The sequence below is a fragment of the Anopheles funestus genome, chromosome X (assembly GCF_943734845.2).
Source record: "Anopheles funestus chromosome X, idAnoFuneDA-416_04, whole genome shotgun sequence".
In the NCBI taxonomy this organism is placed as follows: domain Eukaryota; kingdom Metazoa; phylum Arthropoda; class Insecta; order Diptera; family Culicidae; genus Anopheles; species Anopheles funestus.
The window spans coordinates 13,974,192-13,996,545 of NC_064597.1; the positions used below are offsets into that span (position 1 = coordinate 13,974,192).

General features: G+C 47.7%; 1 protein-coding gene across 3 annotated transcripts; it reads right to left on the reverse strand.

Moving 5' to 3' along the window:
- Nucleotides 1-2,356: 2,356 nt before the first annotated feature.
- On the reverse strand, nt 2,357-21,960 carry LOC125760593 (echinoderm microtubule-associated protein-like CG42247). Of its 3 annotated transcripts, XR_007418018.1 has the most exons (10): nt 20,031-21,960; nt 8,526-8,720; nt 7,934-8,445; nt 7,720-7,869; nt 7,372-7,639; nt 6,674-6,811; nt 6,328-6,588; nt 5,826-6,246; nt 5,124-5,750; nt 2,357-2,449 (listed from the first exon to the last, which is right to left on the reverse strand). XR_007418018.1 is itself a non-coding variant. In XM_049420861.1 (9 exons), exons 1-9 carry the CDS (start codon nt 21,552-21,554, stop codon nt 5,197-5,199), a joined length of 4,023 nt encoding a protein of 1,340 aa, XP_049276818.1. In that variant the 5' UTR covers nt 21,555-21,960; the 3' UTR covers nt 5,078-5,196. The 3 variants fall into 3 exon arrangements, 2 of the variants coding, with proteins under 2 accessions (XP_049276818.1, XP_049276830.1); XM_049420861.1 differs by lacking the exon at nt 2,357-2,449 and having other exon boundaries at nt 5,078-5,750; XM_049420873.1 differs by lacking the exons at nt 2,357-2,449; nt 20,031-21,960 and adding an exon at nt 10,223-11,646 and having other exon boundaries at nt 5,078-5,750.
- Nucleotides 21,961-22,354: the final 394 nt, after the last annotated feature.

Below are 22,354 nucleotides of genomic sequence, written 5' to 3' on the forward strand. Positions count from 1 at the left end.
TTTTTTAACATTTTACCTCATTTTATATACCTCAAATGTGTAGTTCAACTGTATTATAAGAAATGCTATATCCCAACTAGAAACATGTTTAATTTGATTGTTTTTTTTTGTTCGTTGTAAAAATTCTTTTCCCCACACTATTGGGGTAAGGAATACAAAGCTAGTTGTGTCCGTGTGTATGGTTGTGTAAATGTGTTGCTGTTGTTGTTTACCGTTGCCCTTGCCTTTTATTTAGTGGAATGAATGTGTTTGTGTGTATGTGGGTGTATGTTTTTTTTTTGTGTTAAAATGTGTATTGAACCCTTCACCATCGTTTTGATGATGCGCTGGTATAAGCGAACAGTGTTGCATTATGCGCCCTACACACAGGTGCACTGTTTCCTATCACTTGCAAGGATGAAGGAAGAAGGAAATGGGAAGAGAGTGGGGGAATGGGAGAATTTGTTCTAAAGGATTGTTGCACGATTTCTATTAAAGGACTTGAACATTGACTACAAAGAGTTTCGGTTTCATGCTTCTTGCTGCAAAAACCTTATACGTGCCATTATAACAATTACAAAAACAGAAACATTCTGACTGAACGATTGTCAGTCACAAACACATGACAACGGTCGTGCGATATTATCCCGATGTTCTCTATTTCTTCCTCTCCTTCGCTCTATCACATTCTAGTTTTGACGTCATGTCAAAACAACTACAGTTTACAACTAGTGTTTGGTTTCTTGTTCACTAACAACCGCAACACTAAATATCAATTACTGGAATGTCTATTTCAATACGGTGTGATTATTGTATGAAAATTTTAAAACATATAAGAAGAAGTGATAATGAGATAGAAGAAGAGGGAGAGATAGTGAGACATTGAATAGTATCGCAGGAAGTAGTGTCTGAAGATATACACTAGAGAGAGAAAGAATATTAACTTCTTACTTCACTATTGGCAGTACATATCTTTCGTCATTTCCCATTGGACTTTTTGTTTACTGTGTATGTATGTGTAGGTGTGTGTGTGTGTGTGTGTTTGTGTACGACAGAATATAACAGAGCTGAGTGTTCTACACCGATGTGTGTTAGTGGGTTTTGTTCCCCCCCGTCCACACTCACATCATCTAGGTTCCGTTACTAATCCTTCAATTGCTAATCTACATGGCCAAAGACAATACCACCGTCTCACGCTAGTGATCAACTATACGTTTCCAACAACTTCCAATGTTTGCTTCTGCAAAGCGAGAAGGTAATCGAAACGAGGTCACTATAGTGACTACCGGGCGCTAAGGATACTAACCAGTACAAAGATCTCAGACAATCGCTACTTAAAGGTGGCTACGTCAGCTGTAGCAGACATATACGAGGACGACCGTGAGTCACATCCAGAGATCAGAGAGTCAAATACTAAATTGTCAAACATGATAAAGGACAGGGTCTAGTTCTGCTCGAATGAAAAACTTGAAACGCCAGTATGTCAGTTACTGCACTTCTGTATCGATGTGCTATAATGTTGGATTTCAAACAAACTTCTCCAAACTCGGCAGACTAGCGCTGTCAATCATCCTTAAGGCACAACTCAAAGGTGACTTTGCTTCATTTCTGAGGCAGTAAGGCTTGGAGTACTACTACTGAGCAGCTACTCCTCCAACTGCCGCTGTATCATATGTGACACTTTTATGGGGCAAGACAACGGAACGGATACTACTAGGGGCGAGAGAGAGAGAACGAGAGAACACATCGTCTTAAGCGCCTTAAGAGGTGACTCCACACACACACCACGTCCGAAGTGTGCTCTCCTGAACGGGGAAGCCCGGCTAGAAGGACGAATCGAGCACGGCGAACGAGTCCGGCAACAGCACGGCATACTCTACCCCAACGTCTTCCTCCTCCTCTTCCTCCTCCTCATCATCATCCATTTCGGTGTGTCGTTCGTCGAGTCGCACTGGACCGCCCGCCCGATGAGATGGATCCATGTCCGGCGGTGTGGCTGATCCAGTCGCGGCAGGTGATGTCACCACCGCCATACCGCGCGCCCTATACCGCCCGTAGCTGGCACTGCGCCCTCTCGCCTGTTCAGCTGCCTGCCGCGACCGTATCCTTCGTATGCGGCGCTGCTGGCTGACGCTTGGGCGCGGCTGCACCTGTTCTTGGCAGTGGTGTGCAGGCGTATTCGGTTGATGGTGCCCATTGTCTTCGGAGTCATTTTCGCCCTCATCGTCACCTTCGTGCTCCTGCTCTTCGTAGTCGAAACCGCACGCTCTACGCTCGTCTTCCTCTTCCTCCTCCTCTTCCTCGTCGTTGTCCTCATCATTCTGCTTCTCGTGCGCCCGGCAGGCACGTACGGGTATGGTGCGGGTCTTCCGCTCACCCACGGTACCACCGGCTGGTGGTGACAGGTCCTGATCCTGCACAAACGAGTTACAACAAAAAGAAGAAGTCGTCCGGTGAATCGAGTTCGACTCTTCCCACCGACACCAGGACAGGCAAGGGCCAACAATGAGCATGTGTGAGAAATTGGTATGCGTGTATGTGTGGAGTCGGGAGCAATTTTTGGTGATTAGTGTTTATACGTGATCCAGTGCCGGTGTATATGTGTGTTGTGTATTGGTGTGTAGTGTGTGTTATGTACGTTGTGTTGGATTGAGTTCGTTGGTGAGAAATGTAATGTGCGTATCATAGCAATTCCGAAATTCCAATACATGAATTTAGCAGGATTAGGGATCGGGAATGGAATGGAATGAATAAAAATTCACATGTTTTGCCAATTGAGTAAATCGTACAAATGTCGTTATGGTATGATGAAACAATGAAAAACATAAATTAAAATAAAAACAAAAATAAAATGATACCAGTAAGGGAACATCAAAGAAAGAAAAATGTTTTAAGAAAGAGAGAGAGAGAAAAAGAGAGAAAGAGAAAGAGAGAAAAGAGAAAGAGAAAAAGAGAAAGTGTCCAGACAGGTGAGACAGATGTGACAGGGAATCGAACAGAACAGTGATTAACCGAGATCATGAGCGAAAAAAGATAACGTTCTAGGTGTGCGAAGGAACAATTAACGGAGATAATGGAAGAGAAATAGCATATATGTGGATGATAGAAATGAAACAGGATAACGTAAGGAGCAAAAGAGGGTTTTTTTTTTGGTCTCATGCGATCGGAATCGGTTGATAATGCTACACCCGGATGGCTTGTGACGGTGAGCTACTAAATGATTGATGAATTGCTTGATTGTAGATGAATGGATGCGATAGTTCGTACTGCTTCTTCCCATCATTACATTCCGTACCATTCGAAGCGTTTGTTTTAATTTTGACTAAATTGCGAAACTAAATAACTGTTGGTGAGTGAAAGAATTCCCGATTTATCTAGTGTCTAGTGAAGACAGAGCGAGAAAGAGAGATATAGAAAAAAGGCACTACGGTGAAATAATTTAAGGTAGGATTTCTGTTTTGTTTAAATATTAAATCATATGTTAGCAAGCCAATTGTCAGTTGCACTACGCCCGAATGTCAAATGCCGATGCTGAAGTTGTACTGAAGTTGGACTGTGCTGTACTGGTAATGATAGCTGGAAGAAGGCGGATAGAATGATTCGTTATCGATGACGCTGTCGTACTGTCACTTTGACAGTTTGACAGTTAGTAGACTAGCCCACTAGTTGAGGTACTGTTCGTTGCTGTTACACTGTTTGAAGCTGTTGAGTGTTGCTGGTTAGTTAAAAGAGCTGTTGAGTCTGAAACGGGATCTTCTCGCGCAAAAGAAATAAATCGGTAACAGCCATCATTGAAAGGAGAATCATATTAGATGGCGAAAGACAGATAGCTAAGATTTTCTGCTACACAAAAAAATACATGGAGAAGTCGCCAGGCGCCTACTGTTTTCGTTTGGCGAATTCTTCTACTAGATAAAAAGCATTTTTATTTTTTGTTGGAAAAATACCTTAGTGTATTAATGTATTAGTGTATTAGTGTAGAAACAATCTAACACACCTCAGATATTTGTGTCCTAACCTAAAAACTTTTCCAAAAAACGAGACAAACTTCAGGTATAAAGTCTAGAGTTAGAACTTTACCGAAACTACGCGATACGCTTACGAACTCTGCTCAACTAATCAAAAGAGATACCAAAGCAGAACGGTCGTCACTTGTCGCTATAAAACAAAAACGTTACATAATCACTGGTATCGAGTGAAGTAAACAAAAGTCACTACAAAATGCAAAACAAAAAAAAACATAACGCACCAAGAAATACTTTCTGCAAGCTGAGTATAGAAAAAGGAAAGTTGGTGCACAACATATCTACTACCCTAGATAAGGCGTACTACGGTTTGCCAATGTTTACTAGTCAGCGAATAGGGGCAGATCAGTAGATCAGCTACTTAGAATTAATTTAGAGTTAAAAACAAGAAAAGAGAAAGAGAGGGAAATAGTATTGAAAGGAGCTAGAAGCGTTTGTGTGGAGGAGTATATGCCACCTCATGCTAAAACTGCCTACGGGCAGCCAAAAATGACACGCAACAAGTTCAAATCGATCAATCTCTATCGGTAGCAGTGTGATAACGTTCACACAGAGGGGTTTGCGTTTTAGTAGAAAGAGAAGGTAAATTAAAATAGTATACAGTGCGACTACTAATGGCAGCATTTGGAGGAGATAAGGGGGTGTTGGGGCGGGGGGGCTTAAATACGGGAAGTAGTTTCATAGATAGAGCGGAGAGCAAGAGAGATAAAATCAAATATTTGTCAAAGATCAGGCTTTGAAAATGGAGGTTCGAGTAGAGATGCAGAGTTGCAGAGGTTTTGCGCAGAAAAGAAGGGTTGTTTTTTTTGGGTTGGGTTTGCTTTTATAAAGTGACGCTGAGAGGTAGAGATTTGCAGTTGCAGTTTTTCGGTTGTATAAATACCCATAGACGATCGGCTGTACCGTTTGTGGCTGGTGTGCTGGCATGGTCGACGGAGGTGGGCCTCGCTACCGCTGGCGGTGTGCCGACGGTGGCGGTAGCGACGGTGACGGCTGGCTGGGTGCCCGGACGCTGACAGAACCCGCCGGTTGCGACTGCTTCCGGCCGATGATGGGTATGGTGGGGATGATGGTGATGGTTGCTTGCTACGGGTACGGGTAGTACGGTGCTAGGATTACCTGCTGGTGAGGGAGACCCGGCGGTTGCGGCTGCGGCGACGCCGACCCCGGTGCGCCACGGCGGCCACAGTGGCTATTCCTCGGTTAGCTCCCAGATCATGAGCGACGCGTCGGTACCGCCGACCGTCACCAGGCTGTGGTTGCCGTACAGGAACTTAACGCAGGCGAGCGTACCGGAGTACACCTTCGCCTCGGTAAACTCGGCCCGCGGTGTGATGCACGGATAGCGGAACAGACGCAGATAACCGTCGGCGTCACCGGCCGCCACCAGATCCTGGGCCGCGGTACGGGCCGTCGTCGTGATGATTGTGTTCGACGGTGCCGGATAGTAGCGGTTGTTCCAGAGACCGGCCACCAGGAAACCGACGGTACTGTTGTTGGACAACCACTTCACATCCTTCATCGCAATCGGGCTCTTCTCCGGCGACAGTGACTTCACATCCCAGAACAGCAGATCGAAATCAACCGTCACCGACTGGAGGAAGTTGCCCTCGCTGCTCCAGTCGAGATGTGTCAGCGGTTGCGAACCACGGATCTTGTTGATCTTTTTGTACGAGAACCCATCGCGTGACACTCGGAATAGATAGATACTGCCATTCTGCGACCCGATCGCTATCATGTCACCGACTGTAGAGAGATACCGGCACAACAATCAACATATTAGGTGTGAGTTTTTGGTCACCAGTGACATTACCATCCTACCTTGATTGAACTCGACCGCATTCAGCGGTGAACCGCAGACCCGGATCGTTAGCATCGTGGCACCATTCTCCGCATTAATCACGATCAGATGACCTTCGGAACTGCCGGCCGCCAGGGCAGCACCGTACGGATGGAACGCAAGCGCTATTATCTCGTACCCGACAGACGTCGTCCAGATTAGCTTCTGGCGGCGCCACAGCGCCACATACTTGTCGTGGCCACCGGTTGCGAACACCTCGTCGTCTGGGTGGGCTGCCAGCGCCCACAGATGCTTGCCGTGTCCGAAGATGACTTGGTTGAAGCGCCGCTGTAGCGAACCCTCCAGGATGTTGTTGCGCGTCGTACCGACGTAGATGTTGCCATCGTTCCGGCCCGGTCGCTGCGGATATATCGAGCGTACACCGCCGGCCGACTCCGGTAGCTGCAACACAACGCAAACACACCCACAACCATGAATCATCATGAACCAGTTCACGCCTAAAATCTCCACAGTTAACCCTACCTTAATGTCCGTGATGCGTTTGTAATTTTGCAGCGAGTCCCAGGCGGCAATTTTGCGATCCTTTTCGCCACCGGATATGAGTGTACCCTCGGATAGCATCACCAAACAACTGATCGCTTTGTTGTGGGCTTCAAACTCCATACGTACAAAGTACGCACCGTCTGCATCGACACTGTAGATTGTGATGAAACCGTCACTATCCGCTGTTATGACGTCGCCATCTGGCTCAAACTGTACACAGGTCACAAATGTTCTTGAAGGCTGCAAATGCAACAATGGCAGATAGGAAACAGATGAGCTGAAAGTGCCTACAGCGCGCAAGCTGGTGAGAACTTATCATGCGTACCGGCTTAATGATGTCTGTCTTTTCGAAGAAACCGTCTTTCCGTCTGTGCCAAAACGCGAGATGACCTCGTCCATGTGTGATCAGTAAATTATCGTCCAGTGGATGGAATGTTGCGCCCCAGATACCTTCTTGCAGAGTCTGCAAACGAATGGCAAAGTGTTTGCATTCACAGTGAATAACAGATTCTTCAATGCACAACATGGAGAGTCATCAATCGTGACAGTTTGCTGGAGGACAAATGCTCTAAAACTATTACATAATGCAGAAGGCGTTCAAAACAAAACACACACACAAAACCCGTCGCAAACTCATGAGTAAGCACAGTTTCACACCAAACAAGGCCTAACAGGATAGAACTACCAGGTGGTGATGAAGGTTCCACCCTGTCCATTGAGTTCTCCCACGGAGGTTCTTTATTGGCCATGCCAAAAAGTTTTCGAAACGTGTTTCCGCCGTTTTTCCAAGCGGCACGCTATATTTTTCTGGCTACCAACCCTTCAATTCCCCTTTACCAGCTCTATAACATGGAAGGTGTTAAAGTGTTGCGAAAAGTTTTCAATTATGCCTTTCCCAACAACCGTCAACACGCGGTTGCAAAATAATAACCAAAAAAAAAAACGCTAGAAAAACTTTGTCTTTCACTCGAATGCACTGCCAAGGGAATTTAGGGCAACCCGGAATACTCTCCATCTACTTACCGCCACCTTGCCAAGCAGATGGCCCCATTGCCATTGCCAGACGGACAGGATGCTTTCGCGGCCGGCGTCCACCGCAAGGATGTAGCTGCCACCGTTCAGCTGTGAAAAGGCGACCGCAATCACGCCAGAATCGAGCTCACCCATACCGAACACGTACAGTGTCTGGAGCGACTCGGTGCTCCAGATGCGCACGTGCGCCTGGGACTTCCGGTCCCGGCCGGCCCGCTGTCCCGAGCCGACAAGTTCCCGCGATGGGTGCACCTCCATGCTGTGGTGGGTAGAGAACAGTGGAGGAGATGATTGAAAGTGGGTTTTGTTGGATGATACAGACGACCTGGCGTGGCTTACCACATGATGTCCTCCGTGTGGCCGGTGTAATGGCGCTGAGCGTCCTCCTCGCGATCGTACAGCACGGCAACGGCGGCAACATAGTACAGCAGTTCACCGGACGGCAAAACCCAAAGGTTGCGCTTGGAATCAATTCCACGGTAACCATGCCTAAACAAGTGAGAGCAACCAAGTAGTGCAAAGGGTCGACAAACAGCTGCCTCTGAATACTTACACCCAAAACAGGGACAGCTTCTTATCGGGCGGTGCGTTATCTATCGGCGGATGGTGCAGCGGCGGATAGAAGGTACGCCGCAGTCCGCGGATCGTGATGCGCGTTGGTTCCTCCTTCATCGCGTCCAGCAGCGGATAGTCGGACGAGGCGCGGACCAGCTCGTTTTCTGGCGCGTACAGTACCCGCGGGCGGCTCTTGCTGCGTGCCCGCTGCCGGGCCGTCGTCTTCGACAGGTCGTCCGGTACGGAGCCGCCGAGCCGGGAGCGCGAACGACGACCAGGTGAGGGTGGAATCACACCCGGCCCAAGCGCACCGACCGGTAGCGAGGGTGTGTTGCTCAGATAGAACGTCTCCACCTCGGCGAACTCGTTGCGCAGTTGCGAGAAGCTGCGCACCTCCTGCCCGTTGCTGGTATACATCTTTTTGGCTCCGATCATCTTCAACACCTGGCCGAGATCCTCCAGCACCTCCTCGAACGGTTGCGATGTGCGCAGGTTCAGCAGTACGCGACACTGTTGAAGATACGCAACGTCCAGACAAAACTCGTCAATTCTCGCAGATCGCAGATAGGAAAACAACCGTCTGCACCTACCTGTACGCTGTGATCGTGACTGTTGATTATTCTAATAACGCGCCCAGCACTCGGCTTTAAGCTGCCGGACGGCATGTTGTCCACCTCGGTGACGGACGGTTTGCGGCCGAGTCGGCCCGGGCCCGCACCACTCCCCCATCCCTGATTGCCCGGTGATGCGTACCACACGCCGTTCTTCTTGCCGTAGCTGGCCGGCTATACAAACGCACCAACAAAAACACACAGAGAAAGACAGAAGTGAAGAAGAGTGAGAGTGTGCCACGAGCTTATTAACCTCACAGAAACACATTCTTTCACCAGTGCAGTGGTGAGGCAAAAGCACATTACGCGCTTTTAACGAGGTTTGTTTATTGCAGTTTTTCTTCTGGTAGAAGTTTGTTGCTTTTGCCGTCCTATTTAATTTTTATATCCCGCGTGACGTTCTGTCGAGGGTTTTGACGCGGGCAAAGGTAGTCCTTGGGAATTTCCTTCATTTTTTTTACATTTTTTACCGTGACGTGAACTATCGACATGCAATCGACCCTCAAGCCATCCATTCGCCCAACTAGGGTCCGCTACACTCGGACTCGGACTTAAACACAGTAATTTTGCACCATTTCGGACGTGTGCCCAAGCGATTTCGTTCGGCTAACCGTACTATTTGGAGTCACTCGAGTACGCCCGTTTCGGTTTTCTACAAAGTTTATGGATTCCAGCTGGCGGATCGCAAGAATGTGAGCTAGGTGGAATAAAAGTCCCATACCCAAAGAGGAGTCCACCCCCGCCCCAAATGGAAGAATCAAGAACATTTTTAACTAACGTATGTGACGTCTTCGGATGTTAATTGTACAACTATGTTTATATGTCGCGTGTGTATTAGTAAGCACATTTTACCTTTCTTCTGGCTTTTAAGTACAGCTACTTTTTTGCGTTGATGAATAAATCGAATGATGAATAAATCGAAAAAAATATCCTCCAAACAATGTGCCCCAACTGCCCATACGCCGCCACACTATAGAAGGCACCCGACGTCTACTGAACGTTTCCTCTTTGTACCACTGTGTGTACCGCATGTGGGCATGTGTGTACAATTTGCAACTTGAAGTACCATCACTAAGCCCTGTGAGAGCATAATTTATTCCAAACCCCCTTTCCCATCACAGCTCTCCATTAGTTGATGTCACTAGGCCATCGCTCACAGGCTCCGGTTGCAAAACCGGAAACGTTTTGCACTGGTCGACGTAGACGTACCAGGTACCTGAAGCAATGGAAGAAACATTCCATCCAAAGCAAATACAAGTAGACAACTTCTAGTAGGCACAAGTTTCAGAGCTTTACACACAAACACATGTACATACGGTCACAGAAAGGAATAGATGGATGGGGACGGTGTGCGCAACCTACTTTGAGGTACTATTGGCGACATCATTTTGCGACAAACAGAAACTGGATCACACACTCCAACTCGTAACACAAGTAGCATAGAACATGCAATAACAGTAACAAATATAATGTCCCCAATTGCTCAGAATTGCAATTCTAGCGAGTTCGTACAAATCCCGATCAGGTAGTGGATATCCGTGCGATAGATACACCTCCCCAGAGATGTCTAAATGTTTGAATTGCTGCTTCTTCTGGTTGAATGTTGCCGGAACTCTACAGAACTACACTAACTGCTCTAATCTTCAATGTCTGTTTTATCAAGTAAATTTCCACACCTGACTGTAGATGCCTCCGATGCCGCCACCTCCATAATGGTGCGGATGATACATCGGTGCGGTCAGTATGACGAACGCAGACTCCTCCTCGCTGTCGAACATTCGCGGCAGAAGCGTGTTAATGTTTCACACGATGTTAGTTCAGCGCAATGCTCCGCAGGTTGACTGGCATCGCCCACCAGATTTTGGCACCGGGCAGCCTAACCAGTGTGGTTGATTGGTTGTGGGGTTGGTAGTATTCCGAATGACAAAAAAAAAACAATAACCACTATCCTGTACACAGTATACACGCACAACGCGAGTAGTATCAGAACACCAAGATCGCACCAGCAAGATTGCAAAACAGCGCACGCAACAACAACGAAAAAAAAAACCCCGCAAGAACCACCGAACAACTAGCGACACCAGTACCCGCACTGGGTACAACCACACTAGAGGTCTCTGGTCAGCACTGGAGCACGTTCTGCCCTCGACTGAGCACGGCCTAGTCTGCTGCCAGGTGTTCGTGCTCGCAAACCGGCCACTGTACCGGGGGGTTTTTTTTTTTTGATGAATTGTAAAGTTGCTAATATTCCTGCCCAAGGAAGGGGCGAACGGGGAACCCCGTAAACGAAAGGACAAGGCGAAAAAAAAGTAATATCTAGCTTCGGGTCCACTTCGGGTAGTCGCTAGTATACTCGCCTAGTACTAGCTGGCGAAGTCGATACCATTTTTCGCTCTTTGTTTCAACTGGGTGCGCCGACACGACGTTTTTGCACCGTGCTGTGTGTCTCCACAACTTTCACCAGGTACCACTTTCACATTCCTTCCACTGTTCCACCTTCTGCGTCTCCTTCTTCAGCTCGTACCCATATGGTTGCCCTAATCCTTCCCCACATCACACATATGTGTGGCTGTGCGTGTAGCTTGATGAGGCTTTGCCGTGTGTGTTTGTCAGTGTGGGAGCTGCTACGGGTTAAACAGTGGAAAGGACAGCATAATGAGGTTCCAAGCATAAGATTCCCCATCCGGCCCACACTACCACACCTTCCCTTTCCCCACGCTAGAACGTCAACCCCTCGGTGCAAGGACACTAACGAGAAACGAGCTCATTTTTACACATTTGTTTGTGCCGCTCTACACACCACTTAAGGTGCTAATAACCACCCTCTAAGGGGACGGAATGGAATTTATCCTCCCCTAATAAAAGGGGGGGGACCTCTTTTCCTTTATGTGCGCGTGACAATATTATTGTTGTGCTAACGCTGGTCACCGAAACCGTGATAGTGGATCTTTAGCAATTGGAAGCAACATGCATGGGAAAAAAGGAAAAACTTAAACTCCAGCCTCTCCTTCTTGGGGGGATGTCCCTTCATCCTCTACCAAAGGAAGGTGCCACATAGCAATGAGTTAATTTAAATTGTTCAACTATTTTTTATTGTTTTTTTTTTCTTTTCATTAGACTTGTTTTTTTGTGTTTGTCGTTTGCTACTTGCCTCCTTTTGTACCAACCCAAAAGTGTTCGGCGTTCGTGCTGCATCGTACGGGTCGATCTCGTTTTCTTTCCTTAGCCCCCCCTCCCCCCTCCCCCTCCCCTCTCTCCCCATATCAATGCGATGTATTATGACCGTTTCAAACCACCATTTAAAAGAAAGAAAAAAAAAACAAAAAGAAAGAATGGATCCGTTTGGAAGGCGATGCAACAAAAAATAAACAAACGGAAGGAACAGTTTCGTTTTTCATTTCCCTTCCTTCCTTTCTCCCTTCCCTTCTATGCCTTCACACGACTCCACCAACACTACCTGAAAAACTTGTCTTTTTGTGTTCTTAGTGCGAAAAGAAAAACGAAACACCGAACAAACAATGTGCCTTCATTTCGCTGAATTTCGTGCTGAATTGGTGCGGTAAATTGTTTTTCGGGGTTTTCCCCATTCATTCACTCACATTCTCCAAACCCCCCTCCACCCCCCCGGATCTCTTCTTCAGGTCTCTCTCGCTCCAACGTATTCCACATATCCGCTTACTCCATTTTGCACGGAATTTACAAATATGAATGCAAGTACAGTGGTGGACTTTGTCCGTTCTTTTGACGAAACACAGTATTAAGACAAATTGAAAACTTTATCCTTCCCATCCCTTCACGCTCGCCCTTCATTCTCATACCAACCTAACACTACCTTGAAGAAGAAGAGAAAAAAAATGGCGAACGAGGAGTTCACAAAAGTAGTGCAAGAGTAAAATCAGGTTGAAATCTTTTGCGACGACATGCCCGCAACAATCATCATACAATCCATCCATCTACCACCGCGTGGAGCGGCAAAACCTGCTTAGGGCAAGGTAATTTAAGGACGATTTTCGCTTTTGTACCGTACCGACCGAACCCGGCACGATAAGAATCATCTTTCATTTTCTGTTCAGTGCCACCTTCGGCTTTCGGCGTACCGGTTACTTAAAGGCGACCTTCAGGTTTTCGTTCAGCTGGCCTCGATTGTGACCATGCCGCGCTCCACCTACCTTCTTCGCCCCCCTTTTTTTCTTGTCCCCCTTCCCCCCGCTGGGTAGAGGAGACTTGCTCCAAAAAATTGTCAACTAATTAATGCCTGATGTAAATATTACAATATATCTCGGAAACAAGCGACGATAAGCGAGTTCCGGTACGGCGTTTCGTTTCGTCGTTATATCTTAGAACCGAGTGGGGATTTTTTTCTCTCTTCTTGTTTTCATGGGGATCCAAAGAAAAAGACGGTTTCGACCTTCGGGTGGGTCTATCAAACAAAAAAAAGAAAGAAAGGGAAACCTCCGGTTTTTGGTTGTTTGTGGTACGAAAATTGAGTGACCAGCGAAAATATCATTCCTCCAAAAAAAAAAAAAAACATGAGTGAGAAAGCACAAAGGCTTGTGTGAACTGAAGAAGGGAAGCAACGCAAAAATATTACCAGGTAAATCCGATCGATTTGGGAACTCCTTGCTTCATCCATTCTTTGCTAGAATGGTACACAAATATAGCTGGATCGATTGGCATACCGCGAACCCCGGACCCTGGGACATGGAATTCCACACACACACACATGACCACACAATGTTTCCGAATCGGTGGATTCCCCCCCCCCCCCCCAACAAGAGTTCGTGTGGCAATTGTGTTGTGGAAATCAATAAAATGCTAATGCTTTCCAGAACTACATACCGGCCGGGACGACAGATCTTCAACGAACGCGTGCACGGGGTCGTACGAAAAAACCAAAAAAAAAAAAAAAATCCCCTCATTTCGGAATGGGAAGAAACATAAAAATGGCTCGTTATCTAATAGCACTTGCGCGCCACGATTAGGTGTGTGCACGCAACGTACATTCTTCCGGGTGGCTGCCGTCTGGTCGGCTGCATCGGCATCTTGCAAATCAAGCAGAAACAACTTCGAAGGGAAAGCAAATAGTGGTGTGGAAATTGTGGCAAATGCTGAAGAGATGTTCACGCGACGCACCAGAAAATCAGTAATCAGCGTCAAAAGCGAAGGTGGCATACGGCCCATAAATCCTGGAGTCGTTTTAAACCCTGCCCTGGACACCTTCTGAAGGTCTCGCGGCTTATAGTGGGCTCAGCAGTAGGCACCAGGGTGATGGCACCACCATATTTCAAACCAATATTCCCAGTGCAGTGCCTTCGTCATTTTCCGCACACCGGGCCATTTTTTTGCCTTCAAACAAAAGGGTTGGTCGAGGTCACGGATAAGATCTAGTTCGGTAGCGAAGAAACGAACCCGCACCGCTACCGCTGCAGGTGAAAGTGCAGCCCGTCATTATCCTGGCTGGCTTATTTTTTTTTTTGCTGGTTAGAAAAGAGGCGGAGAGCGGTGAAGGGGTAAAGAGGAGAGGGGAAGCACATGATGGCGTGATCGAAATGCGATATCAACTGCCCACCACCAACACCACCAACACCCCAAAAACACCCTTACAGTCCGAGTTTCTTCGACCTTCGAATGATTAAGTAGCAACGTTGCCCGTTATTGACATGCACGCCTTTTGCCCCGTGAGGGGGTTTTCACCCAAAGTGACCAAAGCGCCTAAAGGTAGGCCATCGATTTCATTTACCAGCATTTACCCGCAATGGCGGCATCGATGTATAATGTATTTAAATTTTGCACCTATGTTTTTCTTTCCCTCTCTCTTTCTTCTCTCTTTCTCTCTTCCTCTTTCGCACCTTTTTGTTCTTTCAAGCAGGTTTTGCTTTTGACGTTCCGTTGGTTCGTGCATTCCATAGTTACACCAAATGTGAAATGGGAGCGCGGTAAAGAAAAGCAACAAGAAACGAACCCATCAAGCGATGAAAGTGGCCTTGGGTTGGTGGTTTGGTGAAAATTTTCGAGCAATTTCAGACCTCATTTCAAAAAAAAAACCGGGACGCGTGCCACACGACAGATCTGGGTGGTTCAGGTCGCCACTATGTACCACATACACACACACACACACACACACACACACACACACACACACACACATACAAGTGTGAGCCCTTGGACGAGATTGGTTTTCGGGGCCAAACTGACCAAATCGCTCATATTTGCTACACTTTTCCCACCGATCATGCTGACACGGTGCGAATGTTGTGACGCAGTGAGCAACAGCAAGGGCATCTGCTTACTTTACGGCACGACCGAACGCAAATGAAAGGAAATTGAGACGATGAATGGTTTATTACTTTTATCACCCTCTTAGGTCAAATTTTTTTTCTGAACCGATGGCGAAATATGATTAATGAAGCTTTTCTGCAGAATTTTGCCCCTCCTTGCCTATCGACCCGCCTGCCGGGTGTTTTTGGGCGGAAGTGTACACTCCCTGCATGGTGCCGGTGTGGATTTAGGGTTTTTTTTTAATAACCCATGCCTCTAGTGTCCGCCGTGTGTGCATCAGCATGAAAATGTTGCTCGTAATCGTACCAAAGTTTGCAAGTTGAAGGTTTTTTTGATTGATGAGCTTGATTAAAGCAATGAGATACACGCGTGTAAGTCGTTTAACGGTCCATTAGGAAGTCTATTAAAGCGGAGGGATAATTAATAAAGATTACAATCAAACATACAAACCATCATAGCTAAAAGGAAGTTTAAGGTTGTACATTGGAATGAAAAGATTACATGCATCATTGGCGTCTATCGGTCTCAAAAGCAACTAGAAAATGATAACTATTTAGTAGAACTGAAATCTGAGTACATTACCATATGGGTCTTCAATTTTGATAATTTTTTTTTTATTTTTGTTAATGTGTTCTATCGTTTGAGGATCAATTTAAACGAGAATTCATTCCCAGTGAACTTACGGAGATCCCCAAATGTTTCCAGAAGTCACCAAATGTTTTCCAGAAATTTCCTGAAGTTGACTGAAGATTTGACCTTAGCCGGTCCTTGAATTAACTGGTAAAGATAATCGAATTCTTCGAGTATATCGAAGAATGCCAACCTTCGCAATATCCCTTAGCTGTGACTATACAAGTTATTGTACTATATCTCCTTTTTTCGGATTACTGTTGAATACACCGTTTAATCGACGATGAAGATCGACTAATGAGATGATGAGATTTTCTTCACAGTGCGTGTGTGTGTGTGGAGAATGAGTTGTGAGTTATCTTTTTAGTATTGTGAGGTACTGGAATACCTCTCCAACTCACGTGTACTTGTGCAATTACTACAACTTTAGTTTTTAGTTTCTGTGCTCTGCTTTATTTTGCCTAATGTCAGTGTATAGGGCAGCTAGTGTGGGTGTGTTTATGTGTGTGTGTGTTTGTGGAGAGAAAATGAATTGGATAGAATATAATATAAAAGAATAAAATAAAGTAAACGTGTGACAGATCGTGCAACGGAGAACGAAATCGCTGACAACTCACCGTTGCACGATGGTGTCGCGCTTCCCCAGCGGAGGAAACACCGGTGTCGTAAAATGGACACTTGAAGCGAAGACGTATCGAATACCGAAAAAGGAAGTGAAATATACGGAGAAACAGAGAGAGAGAAAGATAGATAGTGGAAGAGAAAGACAGATCGATAGAGAGAATAGGATTAACGTCTACGGGGAATAGTTTTACTAGTTTTGCTAAAATACATCAAATTGGTCTATTATTATTTGCTTTAGTGTGTGTGTTTGTGGACGATGAAGATAACCTCAATTTTCTGCTTTAATAGCATCTATTAGCACAAGCTCTAAAGTGTTCCGGAGGGGGCAGAAACCATACATCAGTAGTATTTCATCTGCGTGCCACACGCACTATAAACTGTACCGCAGATAATTTTTTTTTTTGCTGACTGCCCATCAAAACTATTACACTTAATTTGAATCAATTTCAAGGGCTAAACTGTTTGCTGCCTAACCGCTGTTTTCTACGGCTGAAGATAAAGGAGAACATCAAATTACCCAAAATAATACCCGCAAGATATCCGTCGTGTTGGTCTAGTTTTTCCAACGAAACAAAAACCCAAGAAAACTTGAAAATTGCGAGCACCTCGTGCCCGATACGAGCAACCTTGAAGGATAAGTGTCCCTGTTTCGTTGCCTTCCGCTTGGAAATGAGGCTACTTTAGGTTCATTTTTGCAAATAATTTTGTGTCCAACAAAAAAAAAGAAGTTAGAACTCCCTGTCCAAAAAACGGAAGTGTCCATTCCTCATCGCGGCAAGGATGGATCGGTCGATCGATCAACATCAACGTGGGCTCAGGTTGAAGATGAAGATTATAGTACCACCGGCGCCCCGTCCTTGAGCCAGTGCAAATACACAAATCATAACCTCAACAGTTATTTGGTGAGCAATTTACGTCCATTTTGCTACGGCAAATCGGCGACAGTGACGGATGAAACAGACGGATGGAACCGCTGTCAGCGGTTCCAAAAATTGGAAGAAAAACCCATTTTTCGCTTATCAGACTGTCATTTGTAACGTCCGGTGCACACCGTTTCACATCCCAAGACCCCCGGTGGTCATTACGCCTGCACAACCCACATTCAACCTTTCGTTTGATTTTGATACCATTCTACCATAAAAAATTGTGCCCTTTTTTTTTGGTAACACAGGGTCACCCAAGGGAAGGAAATGGATCCCAATTTGGGGGCTCATTTTTAACAGATTGTGACCAACGCGTAAGTGGACGATGGAATTATCAATTCGGTATATCGGCGCGCACACGATGGTGGCACGAGCGTTACCCGAAGCAACTTCGTACCCGAGCGTAACACGAAGCCGTTATAACAAGGACGAAAATATTTTACCCACACAAACGCGCATGTACGCGTGAACGAGAAAGACAGTGTGGGGAAATTGTGTGAAAAAAAAAGCATAAAATATTCGAATGGAAAACTCAAGCACGTGGTCATCGTACTGTTTACTTTGTTCCGATTGGACCAATGCCCGAACGGAGAATGGAGAAATTATCCCCCCCCCGGTTCGGGTGTTGCTTCGTTTTGAATCGGAAAAATCGACCGTTTTGTTTTCGCTTCCCTTCAGCTTTTGGGGAACAAACATTCCGATACAGCTTGGTTGGAGGGCAGTTTCATTCATTCCGATTTATTAAGGCGTTTGTTGGTCTCAGAAATGAGGACGCTTTTGGGAAATGCGAGTTTTCACTTTACATCAAAATTATTTTATCTTGCCATTATAAACCATTTCATGTATAATACTTAGAATAATTGTTCTTGTTCATTTCTAATTTGTAATACTTTTAACAACAGCTTATAGTTAGCCGTAATATCTTCTTATTGATGATTGAATGATCCTTTTGCTGTTAACAAAAGCATTATACCATAAAATATAAGTTGTTAATGGTTGATATGGATTACTATTTCCTTCCGTAGCCATCACAAATACTAGTTGTCACTTTTGACACATTGTAAATATAAACTTTATATCTAGAAGTGTCACCTACCAGCAAACGCACGTCAATTTTCATCAATCGAGATCACTACACAAAGAACACACATGTCCACACAAAGAACACAAGAAGAGATAGACAGAGAGAAAGAGAGAGAGAGAGAGAGCACAAGACAGTAGGTGAAATAAACCGGAAGAGGTAATGATTACTGGCACCGTGTGTTCGCGCTTTGTTCGCGATCCCACTTCCGGTGAACTTGCGCGCCCGGTCAAGCGACGAACCCCCGCGCTAGACAAACGTTCACACAACACAAAGCACGCCGATACGTCGTCCGTGCCTGACACTACCCGTTTGATAGTCAGCGGTTGGACACGTCTGCGCAAACCGCCGACCGAGGAGCAGTGATTCTAGCTGCTGCACAGAAAGGGACATTCCCTCCTCCCATGTTCTTGTACCGAATCGCTGCTCTTACTTTTCATGGGTCGCGAAGTCGCGCGAATCGGTAGCAAAACGAGGTTAGGGGTGCCTTAAAGGCAAACATTTGTTGTGGCCTTTTGCCGTCCTGCTTCCAGTCGTGTCGATGAGGAATTAATTTGCTTGACCCTGTTCCCAATTTGCCCGTACGGTGGCCACCAATTTGCACCGTGTCGTGTGGGAAGTTGTACTTGTTTTGGTTTGTTTTTTTCCACTCTCTCTCTCTGTTTTACTGGTGTCGTAAATACCTTCACCTGTACCACCAAAAAAAAAGTATCCTGCGGCTTATGCTTCGGCGAAAGCCTCCCGAAAAGGAGGACACTCAAACTGGATCACTTAAATGACCGTCCTATACCAAACCATCTACCTAATGTGTACTTGGCGCACTGAAAGGGGTTTTGGTTTTTTGGCAAAAGAGCAACAAAAGAGAACAAAAAAATTGGGAAATATTACAACACGTCCTCAATATCTGTACCATTATTGAGGAGCAGCATAAAGTGCCATTAATCCCGATTGCAATTCTACCACACCTTTATTCGATTTTGAGGAGTAAGGTGTTTCTCCCATAGCCATAAATCATACTCTCCAATCATATTAATGGAATTGGCTAAGAATTCGAAAATATGTAAAATGCATTACAGCTGGCAAAAGCTGACTGCCCGCAAGACGAAAAAATCTAACCATCCTTCAGGACACTCCAGTACGCCAAGCGCTACAAAACGACAACAACAAAAACAAACACCGAAACACAACACAAGGGGTCTGGAAAATCGATAATACAGTTTTCTTAGCCAGCCCGTTTCTTTGCAACGGTACACGTCGCCTTCTTAATCACTTGGGCATGCAAACTGTTCCACTTTTGACCCCGAAGTCGACTTTTACTTTTCCCACCCTCGGGGGCGCGCGCGTTCGCACCACCGCCAGGAGTTCCAATGGTCATTTTTAGGGCGCGCCGACATTCTATGATTCGCGCTCTCCCTCTCTCTCTCGCGCGCGTGTTTGCCTCTCATTTTACCCCCGTTAACGATATAATTGAGCAACATACTGACCGCGTTTGGGTAGAGGTTTTACTTGACCAAACACCTTAAAGGAGCCGCATCGCGGCCTAGCGTCCTGGCTGACCTATTTGCATTCCCATTAGACGAGAAAAAAGGGGTTCCATCGTTCCACACACCGTAAGGTGGGAATGAAGGAACAAGATTACAGGATACTGAGGTCCTCTTCGTGTTTTCTGGTGTGTGTATGTGTGTGGGGGGGGGGGGGGGGGGGGTGTGCTTTGTTAGTCCTATTTGAGAGGGTGGTCTAGAAGCCTAACCTAGAAACCGACATTTGAAACCTACAACCGATGTGACCCTGATTGCGTACCCTACCCGGTAAAGTTAGTTGTATGTCTTTGTACTTCTTCCCCTCATCCTCTCTTCCCCTCAACCCCTTCTTCCCGCCCACCTTCTCCACCTCAATGGGTCCGTAGCCGTATTCCCTGTGATCCGGCCGACTCACATCCCGACTCACCTTGAACACCTTGAACGAGGAGACGACGTAGCTGGAACCGTCCTCCAGCTCATCGAGCGAGTACTTCCGGTCGCCATCCATCGAGAATATGTAGCGGGCACCCCGGGGCAGATCCATCCGGGCGGAGATCTTGTCGAGCAGTGCCTCGAGCGTACAGATGTCCCGCCCGGGCTTGAACCGGAACTCGACGCCCGGAAAGAAGGGATCGCCATTCCGGTAGAACAGCACCCGCCGCGCCTTCCAGAACGACAGGTTTGAGTAGCGTGACTGCGGATTGCCCCCGATCGTGCCCGGTACGCCCGGGTTGCTCGGCAGTAGCCCCGACGGTCCGGGTACACTGTCCAGGTCCAGCACGTCGTTTCGCGACTGGCTGCGCTTTACCGGTACCGGACCAGCCTGTTGTGGGGCGGTGCCCGGTGTGCTTGCTGCTGTACCTGGTACGGCGGTACCGCCGGATGGAACGGTGGCAATGCCGGTTGCGTTAGCGGCTGCTAGCTGCGACGCACCCTCACTCCCAACGTCCATCGACGTCCCACCGGTTCCTCCACCAGCACCTCCTCCTCCTCCTCCTCCTACTCCTACTACTCCTATACCACCACCAAGTCCACCGTGCAGATGGGGAACTGTACCGGTGGCTGGACTCTGGATGCGGCTACCACGCTCAACTGCCCCTCCACGCTGTCTTGGTCCCCAACCACCACCACCACCACCACTAACACTACCAACCCCACCAACAACACCACTACCACCACCGGAACTGGCGAGTTTATCCCGTGTGATGACCGGATTGACGTTGATCGGTTGTCGACGGACCGTTACCGGGCTGCCAGCAAGCAGCTCGTCCTCGTCCGTCGGCGAGTTGAGCGCGTTCCCGAACGATTCACTGTCCGGGCGGGCCTTCCAGCCACCACCCTTGCGACCCTTGATGCCACCTATCGGGCGCGTCGGTTGGTTCGGATTGGTGGGCGTTTGACCCGGCCCGTTTGCGTTGGTTGATTGCGTGGCCGCACCGAGCGGACTGCGGTGTCCGTCACCGGGTGCGTTGTTGTTCGTGTCCTTACCGCCGGTACCGTTCTGCCCGATGCCGGGCGCGTGCGGGCGCTTTAGCGGCAGTGGCGATACGGATTCCTTGCTCCGCACCAGTGCCGCACCTTTCGGGTTTAGATCGCGCTTTGATCCGGCGACACCTGTATCATTCGGTGCGTCCACTGCGCTGTTGCTGTGATTGTTGTTCACCTGGTTCTGCTGCTGCTGCTGCTGTTGCTGGTTGTTACCGTTGCTGCTGCTGGTCGGTGCGTGCGTTGCTGTCGACGGCACTGTCGCGCTCGAGCCAGTCGATGCTACTGGCGGGCCCGAAGTGACGGCACTGCTACCGGACCCGACCATCGTGTCGACCGACATCGGCTGTGCGTCGTGCGCTCCGGTATCGGAATTGGTGCCCCCGATCGATGCCGAAGTATTTGGGGGCGTTCTCGCACGGTCCGGTTCGTGCTCGGTCTGCACCGCGTCTGCGTCGCCGGACATGGCGAGAAAGCGGCTCCTTGCTACCCGCTGCTGCGGACCGTCCCCACTCGATGCCGGACTGCCCGGTGACGAGATCGATGGTTCGCGCTGCTGTTGCTGCTTCGTCTGCTGGCTGGTGTAGCTGCTGTACCGTGGCTGTACCGGTGGTTTCTCACGCAAGCAGCCAAGCGACGAACCGTGCACTGACGGTGGTTCTAGTGGCGAATGGCGGCGGTAAAAGCGTGAACCGGGCCGCACGTACGGTCGTACCGCAGCTGGACGTGGCAGGGGCGTCGATGGTACTGGGCCACTGGCCCTGTTTGCATTATACACCGGCACGCGGCCAAAGTACGGTGGACTAGCGTTCCCGTCCGGTTGTTCAGGCTCGCCAAACGCGTCCACTAGTGCATGGTACGCACGTTCGGTACCGTTCAAAAACCGGCCACCCTTCGTCCCGTCGCTCCAGTCAATAAATGCCGCCTCCTCCTCCTCCTCCTCGTCGTCCTCTTCCCCTTCGTCGTCGTACTCGGTCCCGGCGTACTGTTTGACGCTGTTAGCACCTTTGCCCCGTACCCGCCGCCGCTGGTCCGGCTGCTGTACGCGTTTGTCCTCGACGTCGTCTTCGTCGTCGTACTCGTCGTCGTAGAACTCACTGGTAGAGGTCGTCTCCGATGGGTCCGAAGCCTGCCCGAATAGTACGGACACGGATTTCGGTTAACCCACTTTTGTTTTTATATTTTTTTTTTGCACCACAAAACCGCCCCTCCTCCCCTATCCCACCGACCACTTTAACTATCCCAGAACCTTTCTTCCTTCCCCTC

Coding starts and splice junctions, on each gene's coding strand:
- LOC125760593 (XM_049420861.1), bottom strand. CDS start 21,554: ATGTCCGGCGACGCAGACGCGGTGCAGACCGAGCACGAACCGGACCGT. Junction 6,589..6,673: donor AGACAGACATCATTAAGCCG/GTACGCATGATA, acceptor TTGCATTTGCAG/CCTTCAAGAACATTTGTGAC. Junction 5,751..5,825: donor TGCGGTCGAGTTCAATCAAG/GTAGGATGGTAA, acceptor ATCTCTCTACAG/TCGGTGACATGATAGCGATC.